This window comes from Platalea leucorodia, assembly GCF_965183815.1.
Source record: "Platalea leucorodia genome assembly, chromosome: 20".
In the NCBI taxonomy this organism is placed as follows: Eukaryota; Metazoa; Chordata; class Aves; order Pelecaniformes; family Threskiornithidae; genus Platalea; species Platalea leucorodia.
Genome location: NC_138842.1, coordinates 5,569,233 through 5,591,099, shown reverse-complemented (window position 1 = coordinate 5,591,099; position 21,867 = coordinate 5,569,233). Strand labels below are relative to the sequence as shown.

The 21,867-nt window shown below is 39.9% G+C and overlaps 1 protein-coding gene across 4 annotated transcripts in view; it reads left to right on the top strand.

Annotated features, from left to right (window-relative positions):
• ARHGEF12 (Rho guanine nucleotide exchange factor 12) overlaps positions 1-21,014 on the top strand; it is a 77,378-nt gene extending 56,364 nt beyond the window's left edge. For all 4 annotated transcript variants that reach the window (XM_082330777.1, XM_082330776.1, XM_082330775.1 and 1 more), the window contains 21 exons: positions 213-318; positions 545-757; positions 1,225-1,354; positions 1,666-1,701; positions 2,330-2,484; positions 3,151-3,297; positions 4,126-4,211; positions 5,706-5,831; positions 6,635-6,749; positions 9,426-9,526; positions 9,777-9,854; positions 11,366-11,441; positions 11,852-12,019; positions 12,514-12,601; positions 13,556-13,645; positions 13,798-13,874; positions 14,253-14,480; positions 16,356-16,841; positions 18,522-18,835; positions 19,622-19,694; positions 20,312-21,014. In XM_082330777.1, coding sequence (XP_082186903.1) covers positions 213-318; positions 545-757; positions 1,225-1,354; positions 1,666-1,701; positions 2,330-2,484; positions 3,151-3,297; positions 4,126-4,211; positions 5,706-5,831; positions 6,635-6,749; positions 9,426-9,526; positions 9,777-9,854; positions 11,366-11,441; positions 11,852-12,019; positions 12,514-12,601; positions 13,556-13,645; positions 13,798-13,874; positions 14,253-14,480; positions 16,356-16,841; positions 18,522-18,835; positions 19,622-19,694; positions 20,312-20,322 — 2,904 coding nt within the window. In that variant the 3' untranslated portion in view covers positions 20,323-21,014. The remainder of the gene's footprint in view (positions 1-212; positions 319-544; positions 758-1,224; positions 1,355-1,665; positions 1,702-2,329; positions 2,485-3,150; positions 3,298-4,125; positions 4,212-5,705; positions 5,832-6,634; positions 6,750-9,425; positions 9,527-9,776; positions 9,855-11,365; positions 11,442-11,851; positions 12,020-12,513; positions 12,602-13,555; positions 13,646-13,797; positions 13,875-14,252; positions 14,481-16,355; positions 16,842-18,521; positions 18,836-19,621; positions 19,695-20,311) is intronic.
• Positions 21,015-21,867: the final 853 nt, after the last annotated feature.

The window sequence follows — 21,867 nt, the reverse complement described above, 5'->3', positions numbered from 1 at the left end:
GCTAACCCTGTTACGCACCACTCGTAGTCTGTCTGTAGGCTGTCTTTGCCTCTGATGCTGCAGGATATTGACCTCTCAATAACTTGTTAGAAATAAAATTCTCTCGTACCAAACTCCTGCAGTTTTAAAGAGTTAGTCAATATCTCTGTAAATAACTGGATGTGAAGAAACGAGTGATCTATTTGCTTTTCTTTGTTGTATATTAACTGCAGCAAAGTATCAAGAAAGAGAAAGAAGGAGAGGAAAAAGGAAAGAGAAGGGGCTTTCCTAATATTCTGGGCCCACCAAGGAGACCGAGTCGACATGATAGCAGCGCAAGTATGTCAGACAAGGAAATATATGTTCCCTAACTATTAGTCTGAAAGCCAGATAAAGTCTCTGCTGTCTTTTAAAAATCCACACTAAGAAAACTCAGTAAACTTTGTTTTTAAAACGTGTTTTTGAAGACACACAAACCTAATTTTGTCCCGAAATGCTTCCTCTCTTTATTGCTGAAAACAGCTAAAAGCTCTTTCAGCAATATAATGGCTCTGTGTTTGTTTAGTTGGCAGAGCCATGGAAATGCAGAAGCCCCGCCATCCAAAGCACTTACCTACAGTGTCTTCTGTTAGCCCCGAGCCACCAGATTCTAGCAAGTTGCGCCAGAGCGGGTCCTCCAGTGATGGAACAGATGCGCCATACCCACCTGCCAACCCAATGTCTCCTTTGGCGATGGGTCCCTTTTCCTCTCCAGAGGGAAGCAAGGACAATGAAACAGGTAGGATGACACTAGCAAAGAGGAATGATTAAAGATTGTGTTATGAACGGGATATGCAACGCACAGTTCTGGTGCAACAAACTTGACAAATTAGGAGATGTTTTTATATCATTAGACAAGATCTTCCTCAGTGCGTAGTCATCTTTTCTGACTTAGTCTCTGGTTCAAATTAGCAAATCTTATCATCGCCAGAAATTGTTGTCAGGTGGGTTCTATCACTGTGGCATTGGATCATCTAACAGGTAAAAAAAAAAAACGGTCTCAGGTACTTGCTTTTGTAAGCAAAAGTCAGTGTCATCTGGAAAAATTTGTCACTGAGGTTGTTCTTACCAACCTAGGAATTCAGTTCCTCCAGATCTAAGCTGAAATGAGGCTGTGAATCAAGAGGCTATGAAGAGGCTGTGAAGTTCTCTAATGTAGTCTAATTTGGTAGAGTTCTTGACATTTCGTACTCATTCTCTGTTTAGGTTTGAAGCAGACTGGAGAAGCTCCGCCTGCTAATGACTGTATGGATGGCACACCCCGCACACCTAATAATACCTTTGAATTCCCATCTCCTTTGGAAAACTTGCTGGAGGAGGAGGGAGAATCAGAGAGGTAACTATGGTGCCCTGGTCGCTTGAGCCTTGGAAGAGAGTTGATGTGACGATGGTTGTTGAAGCTGAGTCTATAATATAAACTATTAGTGACATCATTTGTATCTACCTTACTGGTAGAAGTAGGAAATGCTGCTCTGTGTCTGCTACTATGGTAGTACTAGAAAACTATATATCGGGGGGGTGAGGCTGACAGATGGACAAAATGTTCTAGTTAGGAGGTTAGGCCTTTACTCTGAAGTTATGCCGAATGTCTGAGTGGGGTGAAATTCTTGCATAAGCTTCCCTAATAATTCCTTTCGTTCTTTGCAGAATGGTTGACATGGGAACACCAAAGCCTTTTCGCAAGTGAGTACGCTTATGAATGTTTGAACTTCACTGAATTTATTGAGATTTTAATAGGTTATAAAGTAGAATGTAGTAGTGTTCGTTGTTCTGAGCCAGTACAATTGTCCGCATGATCTTTACTTTTCTTAAATAACGCATATATGAAATGAGACACTGGCATCTGTATATAGTACAGGTGGAGTGAACCATATGCAGATAAGCCCTTTGATCTGTGAGTGAAGTGTAGTGATTGTTGTGTCTGCTGATTTGAATTGATGGGTTAGGGAGTTGAGATTTCCACGTTTTCTTTTTAAATCTGTGTGTTGCTGCTAGCTCTGTATCTGCAGATAGATGGAGGAAAGAAATTGTAACATGCCCTTTCACCGACTTAAAATAATTTGCTTGAAGTGAAATATCATCTGTATCAGTAAAAGGAGGGTTATGGAAATACTGTAAGAACAGATGTTCACTCTTACTTGTTCTGTAAAGGGCAAAATTAGGAAATATGTCTATAGGTTCAGACATCTAACAGCCTCCAGCGGTTATGGAGAGCAAATTCATAATGATATATATGCTTAAGATTTTCTCCTCTTTCTTCCTTACATCCGTGCTTAAAATGGGAAGTATCTGATGTCTTTTTTCATATTAGGATGGACAGTGTTGGTTTCACAGATGTACAAAGTGAAGATGAGCTATATGATTTTGATGTGGACATGGACCCTCCCAACTGGCAGCAACTTGTGAGCCGAGAAGTGTTGTTGGGCCTGAAACCCTATGAAATCAAGCGCCAAGAAGTGATTAATGGTGAGATGGATATTTTTTCCTAGCTCATCTAGCACAAAGTTGAAACTTGTCCTCTGGAGCTCTGAAGTTGTTAAAATTTAAAACTAGGTCTTTCTTCACTGATTCGCTCAAAGTAGCAGCCATCTATTACTTCTGGTTTGCAGAGTTTGTGTGTGTGAAATTTGTACTTGTTATTGAAAAGTATCCTGAGATGAGACTGATACAGTCCTTAGAGGAGAAATAAAAAATGTTAAGTGGTTTGACACTGAAAGGCCAGTTTGCAGTATCATGTTCTGTAAAAGAAAGCAAGAGCCAGTGTCTAGACTGTTGGAAAGCACATGATGCAAATGGAAAGCTACTACCAAACTTCATCTTCAAAGCTTCATCTCAATTTCAGGTCTTGCAGTCCTGCAGAACATTCTGTGTGGCTGTATGAGCTGCTAAGAGCTGGCTGTTTGTTTGGGTTAAGTTATGGGTCACGAATCAATAGGCTTCTCTGTTCTTTCAAACATGGAAGTATAGCAGAGTATGGCTCCATTCTGGAGCAAGCTGGAATGTGGGCCAGCAAGGGAAGCATCGGTGAAGGAGACTTTTGTTTCTGACTTCTGTTTGCTTCGCCTTTGGATCCACATTGCCACACCTTTTAAATAGGTAGTTAAAATCCTGCTTTTCCCTCTCTCTCTTCAGAGTTGTTTTACACTGAGAGAGCTCATGTCCGCACGCTGAAAGTTCTGCATAATGTCTTCTACCAGCGTGTCACCCGGGAAGGGATCCTGAACACCAGTGACAAACGGAAAATCTTTTCCAATCTGGAGGATATCCTTGGGCTTCATGGTAAGAGCTGCTGAGGTGCCTTTCAGCTTTGTAGCCTCAACTGGAATTCTGGATACAAATATCTGAAAAATTTAAGCAAGCGACCCTGAATCAAGAGGCAATTTTGTACGACACTTCAAATGAAAAAGAATACTACAGCTGTTCTTCCTTTCACACATGGTTCTTCCATTTGTGATTTACAAACATATTTTGATAAAGAATGCATGTGTCCAGTGTTTCAGATAGAATCATGGAATGCTTTGGGATACTTGCTTTTTTCTTATCTGTGTACACAGACTCTCTTGTGCTGATTCACGCTTTGATAAAAGGAGCAATGCTTTGATGAATGGTCTTTATGGGTCAACATTCAAAAGGTTACAACTGTTGTTGAAGAGAATATGAAAACAAATCTGAAAAGATTTGCAGGTGGTTTTGAAGGGTGGCCCTTTCTAATTGTTTAGAGAAAGGACTGTTCAGAATCAGAATTTCAGCTCTGCCACTGAATAATCAGTTGTATAATTTTATGCAGGTGGCTTCAAGTGTGTTCTACATTATTCCTATGTTTTTAAAAAGGCAGTGATATTGAGCCTCAGAAAAGGCTGGAAAGGTTCTTAGGGGTCATTTGAAGACAGGTGAGACAGAAGTGCAAAGGAGTTATGTAACATTTTCTTAGATATTCTGCTAAATTTATTATGCTGCAGGACACTTTTCATTTTTTTTAATTTAATTGAAATTATTGCAAATCTAGCCTTTTCCTGGAATATCTTTTATTTCAAAATAAATGCTGAAAATTAAGCAAACAATTTGAGCAGTATTAATAAAATTTCCTTTCTTTTTTTTTTTTTAAAGTTGCATTGAACGAGCAGATGAAAGCTGTCCGAAAAAGGAATGAGACTTCCGTTATTGGCCAAATTGGGGAAGACTTGCTTTCCTGGGTAAAATCCTTTTTTGCTTTCTTGTACTTGAAAATAATGTTTCATAGAATGGCAGTCAGAGCCAGAGGTTAGTGAAGGTAATTCCCAGCTAATAGGAACTGAAGGTCTTAGACTTGGTGTTTCTATGGAGCCAACACAGAACTAGAGAACGAGGGTTGAAGGAAAGCAGGAAGAACTCATAGGATTTTCATTTGGCTAGAGATAAGAGTAATTTAAGGAAGAAAAAAATAATTTCCCTATGATGTGTGGGTAGAGTAGAAAGGTGTTTTGGAGACATAAAGATGAGAGTAGGATTTTGAAAAATGTAATAGCACAATTTATTTCAGTAACACTGAAATAGAAGTCTTATGTTGCCTGTGGTGCAGTTAAAAGAGTTAAACATACTGGTTTCCAATCCTAGAACTTACATAGCTGAACCTTTTCAAATTTATAGCACTGTTGCAGGCTTCCTTTCTGAGATCCAAGTGACAGGAGCAGGAGTGATGTAGATTCTTTAAAATAAATTCTCTCTTGGGAATCTCCTATTTTGTTGTTTGTTTTCAAGCCTACTTAATTTAGGATTGAAGATTGATCTGCTTATTCTTTTCAGCTCTTCATGCAGAAGTCTCTTGTGGTGTTTTGGTTTGGTTTGTTTTTTTTTTTTTTTTTTTAATATCCCACTGTTTGTCTAGTATTCCAGAAAAAAAGGACGAAAACGAAAATCAGATGTGGCTGGTAAAGAAACACCTCCAACCCTTTCAGTTCTCCTGTGTATTACGAAAAAGCAAGAAAATACTCGCTAGAGCAAGCTAGACCTTAAGCTAATAGTTATATGCCCTTGTGTAGTGTTCTGGCTAAGTGGCTAAAACAAAAAACCACAGGATCTCATTCTCCAGAGTGAGTATTTTCAGCAGTTACTACACTGCATCACAGACTGGGTAGCAGGAATGGGAAGAGTTGCAGTTGCAGTAACAGATTAACCATCTGTCATCTGCAGCACATTTCTCAGCCCTGCTCATGGCTATCATTTCCCCTAGCCGGGTTTTTTTTTAATACTTCTGTTAAGGAAATAAGATGTTGTGTTATATTCTGGTGTTTAAGCATGGGTATCCCAGAGAAACAAGGTGACATTGGGTCTTGGCTTTGCTGACCAAGAGTCTGGTAAATAATTCCTTCTCATTCATGTGATTGCAGTTTTTTCTGCTCTCCTTATGGCTGACAGTGGAGACGTGGCACTGTGTTCTCCCTCTCAATCAGCAGTGCATTTATGGAAAATATTGGATATGCTAGGGCTGGAGACAGGAGAACCGTAGAGTTGGTGGTGCAAAGGGATTCCTCAGTAGACTGGGAAGACAAGGCCGTAAAAACAGGATGGAAATTACTTCTCGTATTTTGCCAGTAATCCCTTTCTTCCCTGGTGAGACCAGTTCTGCTATGTGGCTATATGTCTGTTGAAAGTGGCACACGCTGAATTTGAGTTTATCTAAATTTGGCTTTCTTGGCTTTCTGGCACAGTTTAGTGGACCAGCAGAGGAGAAGCTGAAACATGCAACTGCCACGTTCTGCAGTAACCAGCCCTTTGCTCTAGAGGTCATCAAGTCACGCCAGAAGAAGGACTCTCGCTTCCAGACTTTTGTGCAGGTGAATTTTATGCAAGGGTTTGAGCTGCCTGAGGATGTGGCTGGTGGCCAGCATAGCATAACAAATGGCTGTAGATAAAGTTGTTATAATTAATGACATCTTGTCTAACATTGTCTTCAGATTGGGATAATTTCCAATACTGTATTTATCTCTGCTAATCGTTTCTGGAGGGAGGAGCCTTTAATTGTGGGGAACACAGAATGTCCTGATAGCCTGCAGGAAAGCACATGCTGTCCCAGGCTGGAGATGGCATCTCACTTGAGGTTTCCCAAGGATGAGTACTTCTGTGGGGAAAACTGCTTATAGTAGTGCAATTTTGATGCATGCCACGGGCAGAAGACAGATGATATATACCTATTCTGCCTGCCAGGAAAGGGGCTTGAATACATGTGGCATTTGGAGGAGAGAACATTATCTTCATTACCACAGGCTGGGAAGAACTCCAGTAATACAAGGGTTGAGCTTATATTGAAAAATGTACTGTAGTTTTGCTATAGCATAAAAGGCTAAACTGATGTCTTCCCTGTCTGGCGGTGACTGAGATGGATTGGAGATGGTACCAGGCCTCTGTGAAGCAATGAGGGGAGGAAGCTGCTGCTTTTGTGATGAGGCTTTCCTATATGTAATTGCAAATGGAGAGGGGATGTGTTGTCTGAATGATAGATCTTGGCATTTCTTGTCTTGTATTTAATTACTGGAAAGTGAAGTAATAGACGTTTAGGTGATAAATAGATGTTACACGTTCAGGTAATTATAGTCTTAATAAAAATGACAAATGTAGTTATTGTGCTGTTTAATTTTAGGATGCTGAGAGTAATCCACTGTGTCGCCGGTTGCAACTGAAAGATATCATTCCCAAAGAGATGCAGAGGTTGACTAAGTACCCCCTTCTGCTGGATAACATAGCTAAGTACACAGGTAAAGCCTTTCCACTGCGGTTTGTGCATGCATCTCGGCAGGTTTTCTAGGCAAACGTGATTTCAAAGCATGTGTTGAAGAACGGTTCAATTTTATGGGTCACCATCTGTTTTCATTGTGACCCCGCTGCTGCCTTCCACACAGGAGGGCAGGTTAAAACAAATAATAATAATAAAAAAAACCCCAGTTTTTGTTTCTAAATCAAATTTGTTTTCCTTCTTAGGAAAAAAAAAAAGGACATTCAGTGCAAAATAAATGAATGACAGTCTGCATTAGGTTGCAGTGTGTAGAGTGCAATGTAATGGTTTTAAAAAGTTAGGGGAGGGGAATGTTAAAGTTTTGAAGATAAACCAAACGACCCTGCTTACGAAAGTTACTGGCAAAATTACTTGATTTGCTATTAGTTTTTGAAGAAGGCAACCAGGAACTCTTGACTGTCTCCTCTCCACCCTCCAGTTCCTAGCCTGTTTCTTAGTTTTACACTGACTATTACTGTTATTAACGGCTTTTAATGATTATGACAACCAAACAGAAGTGAAGAAAATATTTTCTCTGCACCCTCTATATTTCTGATTGCATAAGAGTATGTGATAATGTTTAATAGCTGGAATTACATTCAGAAGAAAAAGAAACAGAGGAAAGAGAGTGGGTATCGTGTAACTCTTCCTTATTATATGCTCTTAGCAACCAAAACTTCAGGAACGTACTGAGAAGCAAGTTGCATCTGTGCTATTGTTTTCAATAGTTATTAGCATGTCTGCTCTTTCTGTAATTTCTAGATATATTTAACTCCTTCCTATAATCGTGAAGAAGGAAATAACTAGAAAGAATTTAGTCACTAAAGATGATACTCTATTTGTTTCAATAAATTGGTTTTCAATAATAAATGTGCTCTGATTAAACATCTTTTTTCTTGCATTCAGGACATTAAGATAGCTAAATCAAACTATTAAGAGAAAACACATTTAAGTGAATTCCAATTTCCATGTAGATGCATTTGAGGGAGAAAAAAACCTAAGATCTTCAATAACAGAAATTCCTAATCGTCCATTACTAACGTAAAAATGTGAAGAATCTAATAAAAACCTATCAAGTTATGCCACTGCTTAAACAAGCCTGGATAGGCATAGGGCATATTTCTGAGCAAGGAAGAAAAAAAGAAAAGTATTATAGAATGTAAGCAAAAAGCATGTTGTGTTAAGGTTCATGGCAAATCAACATATTTCTTTAAGAAGAGAACAAAAAGCAGGTAATACAGAGCAAATTGATATTTTTTTTTTTAAAGTCAAGGTTTTCCTGTTATCGACCAAGGATGGTTGGTGTTTTGTTTGTTTGGGGTTTTTTTTGTTTGTTTGGGGTTTTTTTTGTTTGTTTGGGTTTTTTTTGTTTGTTTGGGGTTTTTTTTTGTTTGTTTGGGGTTTTTTTGTTTGTTTTTGTTTGTTTGTTTTTAATCAATCCTCAGTACTATTTGTTCAAAATTCCCAATATCTGGGAAAAATGTGTGCTTGAGAGTGCAATCTGACCTACACCCCTAAGTCTGATATAAACAAGCTTCATATAAAAATCAATGTAATGTCAACTAAGAATTTGAAGGAGATTGAACTTGGAAAGAAATACTTTCCTACACAATAGACACCAACAGAATCTTAATCTTCCTCATTTGTTGAATCTCTAAAGCACCACAGAACATTTTCATGTTCTTGCAGAGAGTGGAGTTTAGCTAGGATGTGTTACACTGAAAGATATTTCCAGCATAACAGGCAAAAATATGGTTAATAATACCACAAAATGCCTTTTCAGGTTTACTAGCGGATACCTGCTGCAGTGTAATTTCATTACTCATAAAAAACACACTGCATTTACAAGTTCATTCTAATCGTAATTAGGAAACCTCCATTATCCTTGAGGTACTTGTTTATTTGCCTGTTAACTAGATTCTTAATGTGGCTTGTGGTAGTGAGAATTGATGGGGTTCACCTGTGTCTATCTGCCTATGACCAAGTGACATTGGCTGGAAAGATAACTCTTGTTTGCTCTTGCTGTAATACAAGACTGGTTTTTATAATCAGGCTGCATGAATGTAGCCAGAGATACTTTTTTCCTAAGCTGTTAAAGTAAATACAGGCTATCTGGATGGAAAAAGTTACTATGTAAGACGTTTTTTTGATATTTTGTGTTATGTTTCTTTGTCTGTTTCTCTCTCTTCCAAAATAAATAAATAGAAAGGATCGTGAGAAATGCAGAAGCCAGTATTCAGTTGCTGAATCCTGGGACATTGGCTAGCTGGCTGTGTGTGATCTTAAAGATCTACCCCGAGACTCTCTTTGTACCACAGGAGTTATTAAACTTCTCTAAATTTCTTTGAATACTTCTCAGATTGATGTTTGTGGAGTGAATGGTTTTCACAAGCCCCTCAAAAAAGGGAGAGTAACAACTGCTGTGCTGTGTACGGTGATCATCAGAAGCCAGCGTATTGTGCGGGGCAGAATGAATTCTGTCCTGTCACAAATCTACTTTTGTCTTTTCACCTTTGAAATGCAGTGCTGCTTCTGTTGATAGGCTATTCTGAGGATTTAAGCTCTCTTTCTCAAATATGAGGTCAGCAAACTGCACTAGATTTCTGACTTCTTCAACCTTTATTGGAAAGCATTATTACATTTCCATTTTCTCTTGCAGAACTGCCTGAAGAGAAAGAGAAAGTGAAGAAAGCAGCAGATCATTGTCGTCAGATCCTTAACCACGTGAACCAGGCTGTCAAGGAGTCTGAGAACAAGCAGGTAGGAGATGAACAGAGTGAGCATTGGGGATTGGGGAGAAGAGAGTTGCAGGACAGCAAGCTGTTTAAAACACCTAGAGTCTCTCTACTAGTGACTTTATATTGTGCTTAAAGATGTTTTGCGGCACAAGTATTCCTGTAAGAGGAGGAATCCTGAGCATTTGGGAATGTGAAGTATTCATGACTGCCTGCACTCTGACGCTGGTGAGTTTCGCTAATCAAAGTGACCATCTTCCTTGCGTTTCCTGCAGCATTTGGAAGATTATCAGCGTCGTCTCGACCTGTCCTACTTGAAGCAGTCTGAGGATCCCATGATGGATGAGTTCAGGGTGAGTGACAACATTGAAGCAATCTCTATGTAAATCATGATTGCAACCCTGTTGTTCAGTTTGTGGCTCTTTCTCCTACAGTCTTCTGATGTACAATCAAATGATCTTTGGAGATTAATATTTGTATACAAAATTAAAACCACTAGTCTCAGAAATTTGAGTTTTGCTACCGTCCTGAAGCTCTCTGTGGATGTGACAACTTGCACATAGAAGTGTTGATGAAGCTTCTAAGTTCTGTGAAACAAATTGTAATGGTCTGCAAGTTAATGCACTTCTGTATCACATGAGAGCGAGCTGGTGGATGATAAGTCTTATTACGGATATAGATTTCACATGATCACGTCTTAGCTGTGCTCTTGGAACTGGGGAGGTCTCAGAGAGCCATGAGGTGTAACAATGCAGTTGGCTTTAAAAGAAGAGCTTGTACACAGGCTGATTTGTATAGGAGATCCACAGGTATAGCCAAATGAAAAAAGTCCGGTGCTAAAAGTACTGCGTTTCAGGGCCCTGTAAATTCTTGCAGTTACATTAGTGAAGCTGGTTACTTTCTGTCAGCATCCTTGGAGCAGGACTAATTTCATGACATTTTCATGTTTCAAGTGAATAGGCACTTGCAACTTGAAACAAATCTTTTCTTTTCTCTTTCACACATATTCCAAATAGTTTCTACACAAGGACTCCTCTCCCTTCCCCTCTGCACCTTTTCCTCGTGATTTGGTACTTCATTCCTAGTTCTTGATTTTTGCTACTGTCTATTCCTATGGCTTCTATAGATTCTCTGTTGTTTATTTATCACTCCCCTATCTTCTCCAAAGTCAGTGTGTATCCAAAGAAATTTTTATATGAGGGCTCCTCTATAAAACTGTGTCATGTATCCTTCCACAAATAAACTTGCAAGCATTTAGTTAGGAAATGAAGAACTTACTGGCAGTTATGAAATCTTGCTGTCATTGATTGTAGACTCTCCGACTTGGAAGAAATGACTTGTGAAAATTGTCACTTCTACTGCCTGCGGATCTAAATGTCAGAAGCACTGAAATGACTGAAGAATCCATTGACATTATAAAGTCCATCAGATCATTGGAATGATTTGTATATCAGTATGTCATTTGTAGGCACACTTGACTTGCAAATCAAGTGCTGAAGTATTAACCAGTTGTAATACTAGAATTGCAAACTTTATATGGGATAGTGGAAAAAATCCTCCTAAAAATCAGATGACATCCTAATGCCTTAGTAGCTTGACTTAGTATGAAAACTCTACCCTGTGACCCCAGCATCTGCAAAAGAGCAGTGAATGAGGAAGAGTGATAACAAACACCTCTCACAAGATTTTGGTTCGCAAGCATACCCTACTCCTGCTCCACATCTTTTTTTCCAGACTGAGTTTAGCTGCTCTCTCCAAACTGGAGTACCTGTTCTAGCCTTCCCTCTGACATTCCCATGCTTTACCATTACTTGCTTCCACAGAAATTTCATAGTGCTACTTTTTTTCTTTCCCCTGTTGACAGAACTTGGATCTAACGAAGAGAAAAATGCTTCATGAAGGACCTCTAATTTGGAAGGTTAATCGTGACAAAACTATCGGTGAGTCCTATTCCATCAATTGAATTAAAGTTGGGTTTGTGTGTGTTTGCTGAGAAGGAGAGAAGGAAAGCATTTCTGCGGTTTCCAGTTATGATTCTTACTGCCACCTATAATAATGGCTGTGTGCTTCTCAGAGCTGATTAAATCATTCTTGTCTATTCTGAAATGTGCTGGAGTGTCATTAAGGCCATGCAGGGACACAGCAGTCAGTCATGAGATGATCCAATTCCATCTGTAGCTTTCTGCTGTAGTTTTGATGAGGAAGATTTGCAAGCTTTGCCTAGAATGGCATAGCACTGATTACTGCCTCTGCATGAGTAATCAAAAATGCAGCCTTTTTCTTTCTGCAGGGGTGTGATATAAAACTATGACTCTTTAACTCATTCTGTGTTCTTTTGCACTCTGTGCAGATCTCTACACTCTGCTTCTGGAGGACATTCTGGTGCTGTTGCAGAAACAAGATGATAAACTGGTACTGAAGTGTCACAGTAAAATCTTGGCATCGACAGCTGATAGTAAACACACCTTCAGTCCTATCATCAAGTTGAACACTGTTCTGGTTCGTCAGGTGGCAACAGGTCAGTGTAACCAATTGAGAAAGCAAAAGAGGAAGGCAAAAATGAAGATTAGATCAGTTGAGGTTAGATGTTTCTGTCTCGAGCTCCAGAGTAGAACATGGAAAAATGCGTAGGCTTAATTCTTGGTTGTCCAACATCTTGCTTTGTATGTATGAGCTGTTTAACTTCTTTGCATCAGTAATAGGCATGTCTTGAGTTTTAAATAGACTTCTAAATTAAAGTACTCTGATTGTATTAGAGATGAAAGGTACTCTAGAAATTATTAGGAGGGAAAAGAGGAGAAATAAATCTTTTTCAAAATGGTTTGGGTGGTAATGGCTCTTTTCTTTCGGGATGGGAAAGATCGATGTTTGTATATTATAGCATTGGAGGATTATCTCATGAACTCTTCTTTCATTGCTTCTGGTTGGGGTTATGCCCAGTTCTAGGAATTTTCAGAAAGCTATGTGGGACAAGGCATCTAGTTAAATTCTTCCCTCCTTGTGTTGCTTCAGATAACAAAGCTTTCTTCGTCATCTCCATGTCAGAAAATGGCGCTCATATTTATGAACTGGTGGCACAGACTGTTTCAGAAAAGAATGTGTAAGTAATTGGTTCAGCTCCATCTGCTGCTTGATTTGTTGTACTTCAGAGATCTTTTACATCTGCTTGCCTGTAGTGACTGTGCAGGTGTCCATGAATTACCTGAGTTCCTTCTCTAAGCTTAGCTGAAAACATAGCTATGTTGGTCTATGTTAGGAAGTATCCAAGGATAGTCTCTCCCAACTTATAAAAAGCAGGGGGAGGGTGTATACACATAGGTTAGTGAGCATATGTGTGTGTATATACTCACACACATATGTATTAAAAAAACACCCCATATTTACACTCAGTGCTTCTGTTGTTGTTGTTGCTTGCTGACTGGCTCACTCCAACCCCTTTTCTGACCTCAAAAATGCTTTTCTTTACCCTTGCAATTCTGGTCTTACGTGACTGCCTTCGAGATAAGTAACTGAAATAATCCTGCATCTTCATGCAGAACCAGTTAGCCTTGCAGACTTTGATACTAGCATCATAAGCTCCCCAATGCATGAATTTGATTCCCTAGCTAAACACTTTTTTCCTCTTTGGTAGAAATGCTTTTCTTCTAAAGTATAAGCAGGGCATAGATTTATTCATGTGATACATAGCAGCTGTTCTAGTGTGTCATATATGAAACTCTTCAGTAATATGTGGCATGTTACTTAATGCTTTTGTATATATTTATATATGAAATAACTGCCTCGCCTGACAACTCCTGCTAAGGTCCTGTCATTCATTTCCTTCTGCTGAAGAGTATCCTGGTGAGGTGAGCACTATGCTGCGGCTTGGCTATATTCACTTGTGGCTGCAAGGTATTACTGAGGAATTGAATGTAACAGAATTAAAAAAAAAAAAAAAAAAATCCGTTGATAAGAAAAGCAGTAATAATAATAGCTGGATTTAAGAGGTGTTAAAGAGAGAAGTATTCATTATGCTTCACGTCTTGCATGTTTTTATTTGATGTTTCTACTGCAGATGGCAGGACCTTATAGCTCAGATGGCAGGGACTGTAAAAATGGGGAATACCAGAAGAGTGATTCCATTGCCACAATCAGGACCTGGCGAGTAAGTAAAAGTAGCTGGAGGAAGAAGGGCTGGTTTTTCTTTTTCCAGTACCCGTTCTTCTGCTCAAAGATTGCCAGTCAAAGCATGGATTCTCATGGAGCAATTCAGATATATGTGACTAAAAGAATGTGCTCGTTCTTTCCTCCCTGCAGAGAAGAGCGTGAAGAAGAGGAGCAGCAGAAGCTCAAAGAGCAGCATGACATTCCTGCCAGTAGCCTACAAAGTCCAGGTAAAACAGTGGTCCAGGTGAATGGCATCAGTAGATTTGCTACATGGAGTGCAAATGTGCCAAGCCATATTCCTGTGGCTTGGAGATCTTGTGGTCACTTTGACATTTCTCTGGAAAGGAATGATTTCTTTACGAGTCATGTAGAGAAGTGATACTGAACCTCTTGGAAACGTACCTTTTACTACTTCCATCTGTTTTATGAATTGATGGGAAAGATTCTTTTTTCCCCTGGAAAGAATTGGCCTTTTACCAAGCCTGTGCTCAAGGACTGTATTTTTTAGTGTTTTCAGAGATTTCTGTGTGAAGCAGAATTTTCTGTAGTTTATCATCATATTTGACACAGTTGATTAACTTGAATGTATGTTTTCTGTTTACTAGATAAGGATTTGGGCCTCGAATCTCCCTTAATACTGAACGCTCAGTCATCTTCGCCCATCATGTCTGAAAAGTCCAAGGTAGAAAGTCTTCTTGTGTCAGAAACACAGTTTGATAAAGTGCAGCAGGCAGACCTGACACTTAAAGATTCTTCTGCATGCTATGAACACACAACCACCAGTTTACCTTCGGTATCAGAAGGGCAGTGGGCATTGGATGCATTAAGGAACTGTAAGTATCTGTGGACAGTGGCTGGTGGGATGTGATTTGGAGATGGAAATTGTTAGGTCAACCATCTAAATAAATGAGCTAAAATAAAATCTAAAGCCCATTTCTATTAAATATCAATTCTCTCTGTGCTGTAGATCGCAGCATAGCAAAACAAAATGGATCTGACAGCAAGGAATTCTAAGTTCTGAATTCATATGCTGGCCCTTTCTTTGGCTTTAGGCATCTCATTGTTTTTCTGTGGTTTTCCCATGTATAAAATGATGGTGGTAATGAATTACTATTTTCTGTACATGAAGTGCTTCGATGACAAAATTATGTTGCAGAACTTTGTGCGGTGCTGTACAGTGCCATTGCTAGTCAATAGTTTTTTAAAAGACAATGCAGTTAGCCTGTGGACTTAATTTCATAGCACTGGAGCAGAATAGGAGAGATTGCATGAGTTGCAGAATATGATTTTGCATAATTTTTTGTAAAATCCTGCAAACAATATTGGATATATGTGAGCTTGACAAAGTCTAGATTCAGATTTTCAGAGGACTTAGGAGGTGGTTGGATATAATTATATCAACACTTGTGTGTGTTGAAAAGAAATTTTCCTGATGGACAGGTTATTCTGTAAAATTGTTTATAGAAGATTTTTAATCACTTCCTCTGTTCTCTGGTATACCTCCTTTCAGAGGAAGAATGCAGGGCTATGCAACCTACTTGATCGGATCTAGCAGTGCAATTCCTAAATATAACTTCCTAAAATTTGAATGAATTCATTAATCCGTGTATCTCTTCTTGGCAACTCTGAAAGGGACACAAAGTCCCTCAATTGTACTTGGAGGGAATAGTCTGTATTGCTTCTCTGTGGGTCATTTGCCTTTACCAAAATGCAGAGCATTCATATCCTTGGCCTGAGTTCCTGCTTCCATCCCTCTATACAAGTAATGACAGTTCTCTGCAATTTAATAGTTTATCTTGGATCTTTTGATCCATTTATGCTTCCTTTTTATAGGATTCAAAGTCCTTTTCTAATTCTGAATGTTCAATACAAATGAACATGTGTACAAATGTTCTTGGTACTTGTTTTCAGAGACCACTGATAAGATAATCTTAGTCTGCAGGGTGTGTGAAGGTAGTATTAGTGACCTAGCACCTTATGACTGTTCAGACTTAAAAGAGCAGCCCTCTAACAGCAGCAGTGGGTCACTGGCATTTTTACAAGAGCCTTCCACTTAGATGAGTGACTGCTCTGTTGTATGAAATCATAGCTTATCTTGGGTGTTACATGAGCATTATATGGTGAGAATGAACAGTGTTCTTATGTGCTTGACAGTATCATATTTTTGTTTTGAACAATGTGTCCTTATTATGAAGTGCTTGGTTGGGATAATTTGAGAGCTAAAGGAATGTGGGTTGAAGTTCAAACAAGCATAAATTTGCATGAAATTTTAGGGAAAATGTGTCTTCAGTTTTTTTGATCTGTCATTTCAGAGTTGAGTGAAATATTCTCAATATGCTGGTTTCTCAGGTGGGAGTCCCCTATTATGGCCATAGTTTTTAGTTCCTTTGAGGGCCTGGGTAAAACCTAGGCACTCACCTACACTCCAGCTCGCTTGCTGGATAATTTCAGTAGGTGATTTCTCTGTTTTTCCATAAGCAAGGCGGAACTTGCACTGACATGGTTGCTCTTGCTTATAAGGTAAAATGTGGAGTAAGGCTTCAGACCTTATATATTTATTTTTATCCCTGTTTTTCCTACCAAGAGCAATGAGAGGGCTGGCTGCTATGAGACATGCCTTTTTGAAAAGGTGGCATTTATGTCTAGTTTAATCACTGTTAGGGAGGTTATGGTCTGTGAAGCCTTGCGAACGTTATCTCTACTTGCAGTGGGCTTGCTGAAACAATTGTTGGTACAGCAGCTTGGCTTCTCTGAGAAGGGGACCCTTGAAGACCGGCAGCGCTTTCCCAGGTTTAGGACCGTTTCTCAAGAAGCCCAAACGGAGAGTGGAAGTGAGCCTGGACTACAGCACTCTGACAACAACAAATTTCACCAGCCTGGAACAGACAGAACACTTCCGAGAACCGGAACTAATGAGTCCACAGCTAGTTATGGCCTCCGGACTTCAGCTGAATCGCCAGCTTCAGGGGATGCCACGCAGCTGATAGGGAGAGACCCCAGATCAAGTAGTAACTTAGCAATAGACCGCATGAGTATGAATCTGGAGATCTCAACCACAGAGCTGGAAGGGGTGGGTGCTGATGACAGTGGGGAGCATTTTTTTGATGCTCGAGAAGCTCACAGTGATGAAAATCCATCTGAAAGTGAACTAATGGAAAGGAAGGAGGAAGAAGATGTGCAAATACGGATCTCAGGTGAGCCTATTTCATTCACTCGTTACATGATAGTCTGTCCAGATTCAGTATTAGAGACTTGAGTTTAGTTTTAAATAGAAGATACTAAAGAAAATATGTTTTCCTCTCTTGCTTATGTGGTATAGGACATTTAAAGTTAACTGTCAGTTCTTGACAGTCATTTTAGCCCTGAAAAGGGCTGTACAAACATGTACCTAATGAATTCTCTATTTTGTGAAAGCAGAAGCTGAAATACTGTGGGGTTAATACACTGTGACAGCCTGTAATTACAGAGGCACGGGCACAATGCAAGCTCTTGATTGCGGTTGCCACTGGACCACTTTATCTCTTCAGCTGACTGTTGGGACCTGTAGGGAAAACGTTTTCCCTGAAGGCAAAGCACTTCCTTAATCTGGACACACAGAGCCCCCATGACTCATGCTATTTTGTAGATACTGTGTTGGCTTCTCCTGATCAAGCTTCAGAAAAGAAACTACAGTTTAGCTTTGCATTGTTAATAGTCTCCTGTGCCCTTACCCCAGTCTGAAGCTCTTAAAACCTTATTATTTTTGTTATTTCTATTATTACTGCATGTGCTATATTTGGCAGTTACCTGAACACCCTCTCAAAGTATATCTATTCTAGCCTTCAAGAAGGTTGTAGAGCTGTTAACTCAGCAGAAAACTAGCTCTAAGACAGCAGCTGTGAGCATTTGCATGGGACTTTGCACGCTTTGTGTTTGGAAAGTCCTGTGATTTTGATCAGCCAACATGGTGACACTGAACTAAATTTAGCACACAAGTTGAGGTTTATCTCATGTGCATGTTGTAGTGGAGGTAGCTACTAGTAGGTAGATTCTATATGGCTATTAGTCTTGAAATCTCTTATCCATAAATATGCTATTATTTAGAAATTGGATTCTGTCAATGTGAATAAGCTGGTTTGTGACTGTCTGAATGCTGCCTTCCAACTACCTATTGAAAATCATTTTTCTTTCCCTGAATTACTGAGACATTTTAAATTATTAAAACTGCACCAACAGCTTGAAGCATCTAATTTCTTTGTCACCACTTACGCTGTTTACTTTCTTAACTGTGTAGGAACATCAAAATTAGATTGACCTGGTTTTAGTCAATTCTGACTCCACAAGCTAGCTTTGCTGTAATACTGTAGAGAAATTATTTAATATAATCCTATTGCTAGGTGCAGGTTGTGAAAGCATTTCTATCTAGAATTGCTTTATGTTTTAATGTATCATTAGCAAGCTAAATTTTAAAGCTAACCTGTCTAAAAGCATCCTCAGTACTGTAGCTGGTTAGTGGAGGTGAGAAATCTAGCAGTCTGATTTGTCGGGTACCATTAGTGTAAGTGCAGGATTTTCAGACATTACAATAGAAACACAGATTTTGGAAAAAGAGGAAGGTAGGTGATTAGCTCATCTAATCATGTAATTCTCAAACTGCAGTCCGAAAACCAGCCATGATCTCTGAAGCCCAATTCAGAACCAAGCTAGTCTGGTCTGATATGATCACTATTCTGTGTAGTGTTCATAAATGCTTTTTCTTAACCATTTTAAAATGTCTCAGGAGATGGGCCTCTCGCCACTTATCTTTCTTAAAGTCTGCTTAAACTGTCTACAGTTCAGTGGTTCTTGGTGATTACTGAGCTGGAGGTGTTAGTAAAAAGCTGTTCTCTTAACAGGAAATTATTTGATCCTTGATGGATATGGAACAGTGCAGGAGAGCTCCACAGATGAGGAGGTAACGTCTCTAGTTCTCCAGTGCACTGCAGGTGGCCGCACCTCTTTGGACTCTGCACAGCAGCAGCCACTTTCCCCACGGGACACCCAGTCCGATGGAGGAAGCTCCCCGTTTGCTGAAGAGATGATGGCCTCACGCTGGGGGGGAGTGGAAGAGTCCTGCTCATTTGTAGCAAGCCCTCACTTCTCTATAGAGTCACGTGTGCAGATGATGCAGTATATTCAGAAGATAGAGGATGACCTTGAAAAGTTAAAGGTGTGCTATGTTTCTGTTTGCAGTATCAAGGTTTTCATATTCCTTCAGTTTTGTTTTAGAGAGGAGCTTGAAAATAATTTTGAGAGGGAAGAAAGGCAGCCATGCCTTTTTTTGTCTTTGGTTCTTACCTCTGAAAGCTTTTTAAAGCAGAAACGTGGTGCTGTTTTGCTTGCATTGAGTTGTGGGTTACAAGAAGCAAATAGTCCTGCTAGAGCTAGTGAGTACCTATATTGCTTTGCTTTGAATTTGGAGAGATTCCTGAGGGATAAGACAAAACTGATGCAAGTCTGCAACAATGGAGTTTTGAAGGGGCCACTGACCTGAGGAATATGAATTCCTGACATAAAAAGACTTATCAAATCTGTTGCATACTGCTACTAATGTCAAATGAAGGTGCAAAGTTGCAGTAGACCAATAATGAGGTTTTTAGCCTCACTATATCCAAAATGATTTTTTGTATGTGATGGCGATTCTCTATCTATAATAGCCATTGCTGTGGAAGGTTTATAGCATCTTGATGTATGATGCATACTAACATGTTAAGTCAGTAGCCAGCCTTTAATTTAACGGAAGTCTGGAAAGAAAGTGGAATAATGCATGCAAATGGAAGGCCTGATAAAGATGCTGATAAAGGAGATCTGTTGTGGGTCACTGTAGTGACATGGGTGATCCAGTCCACTCAAATGCAGTGAAACTTCTCTTTTTCCCCTTTGAAGCCCTCTTTGTTCGTTTGGTCAATAGAGAAAGAGCCACTTGAGTTTGGGGGGGTTTTGTTTGTTTTTTTAGGAGGTTGAGGAAGACTACACCATTCTCCGACGCCAAGGGCTGGCTGGATCAGCCTCCACGGGAGAGCACTCAGGTACGCAACCAGACTGTCTGTAATTGGTAGCATATAGCATGTTGGCTTCAGACATTAAACAAAGAGCACAAAGTCAATTATTAATGTTTCACCCACACATAAAAAAGGTTTCGCCTACTTCAGCAGCTCTCGCAGGGCTGAGACCATGCTGATTCCAAGAAAGGTCAGTTGAATCCATTGAGACTCACATGTGCAGAGGAGCTTGTTCCTTCCTCTGAAAAGGTTGTTTGCAAGCTGTCTCACCCCTACCTGCCAAAAACTTACATCTCAGGATGTACAACTTCTCTTTCAAAGAAGGCTAGATTGATATAAAGTCCCAAAGGAAGATTTTTGAATGTGTAAAATGAGTACAATCTGTCTTTTCTTTCTCTGGGATGTCTCCGATGCTGTGTAAAGTGGTTGCCATGGGTGCCTTTAAATTGGCCTTAGGCATCCTAGAGATGTAATTGCTGGAAATACTAACAAAGGTCTTGAGGTTAAATGGGTGTGTTGTCTCTCACATAACACGCTTTCTCTGCTAGTACTAGTGTTCAGAAATGTTAGGCATTCATCTCTCATTGCACCCTCTCTCTCTCACCACCCTTTTTTTCTTTTTATTTCCCCCCCCCCCCCTTCAGACAAAAGCTAGTCATGTTTTCAGGAGTGGCTGAAGATTGGAGGAAGAGTATCAGGACACAGCACCCGCTGTCTTCCTTGTGGACTCTGAGACAAGAGGGTTTGGACCACCCAAACGTGAACCATACTCCAGCAAAGTGGGCATGGGGTGCTTTTCCTGTGGGTCACCTGCACTATCTTGTCAGTGAGGGAGTCTATTCTATTCTGCTCCTCTCCTTGCTACCAGAAATTCATTTTTCAGAACAGAAAAACCAAACCAAATGTACAGAGCTTTGGGTGTAGGATATAAAAATGTATTTAGACATTTAAAAAAAAAAAAATCAATGTATTTATTTGACTTCATTCCGTGTATCAAAAGCACATTTTAATTTTTTAATCTGCTTTTTTGTTCTATTTTAATTGGGTAGTGACAGTTCTAGCCCTCTGCATATAGTACACCCTGCCTGCCACCGCTCCTGAACCAGAAGTCAGGTCTGAGGGGAGGGGGTGTGCTTATGTGCAAGTGTATCTTTACTTCCCTGGACTGGACTCTGCACTCCCTGCTGGCAATCAAACTGCCATGCGAAGAGCTACTTATGAAGGTGTTAGGACGACTTGTGGCTGGAACTATCTGTATTCAACAATTGCATGGGAACTGCTCGTGTCACCACATGTGTAACAAGAATTTTCCGTGCACTGAATAGCCAGGCACTTGAGATGGGCAAATTTTCTTTTTTCCCCTCTCCCGTTAGAGGTCTCCTTTGTTGACATGCAAGATTAGACTGGGAGAGGAGAAAGGTTTAATTTTTTTCTTGACTTTGTTGGCTTTGATTATTGTCTCCTTTGTAAAGTGATAAAAATGCTTGGACCTGCAGCACTTTTGTAACTCTTCTCTGGATCAAAAAGAAAAAATGCAAACCCAGAAGTCTTTCAAAGATGTGGGGCAGATCTGCCCCTGATTCACTACTGAATGAATAAGGGCTGCCATTTGAGTTAGCCACAGGTACTGCTGATTATAGGGCCAGTAAATTTTAGTACCTGAAAGTATGTCTTGCTGAGGGCTTGGGATGGGTTTTGGGGTTTTTTTGGGGGGTGGGATTGGGTTGTTTTTTGTTTTGTTTGGGTTTTTTGATTTTTTTTTTTTTTAAACTGATTTGTGCCAATGTATTCTCACTGAAACAGAGATGTGCAAAACAAAGAAGGCTGAAACAGCTCTTTAGTACTTCCTTAGGCCTGTGCTAAGGGGTTTTGCTGTTGGAATTCCTTCCAGTCTGAGAACAAGATGGTAACTGTCAGGCTACCAGCAGAGCTAACACTGGACAGCCTAAGCTGGCTGTGCCTCTGCTCTGGAGTTGCTCCTAGGACAGGCACTTCTTGCTTGGCATATGGCGGTTTGAGCTGTCCCCGGCGTCACAGACACCGTGAATACAACTGCTAGCGGGAAGTGTGTAAGGCAGTCTTTTTTGCACCCTCTTCCCAAGTTTTAAACTATTTAATGAACCCAAGCTGAACAGCACGCCAAAGCTGTAAATCCCATTAATGCGTCAGAACTGCTATAGCATTGTTTGCGTCACTGCGC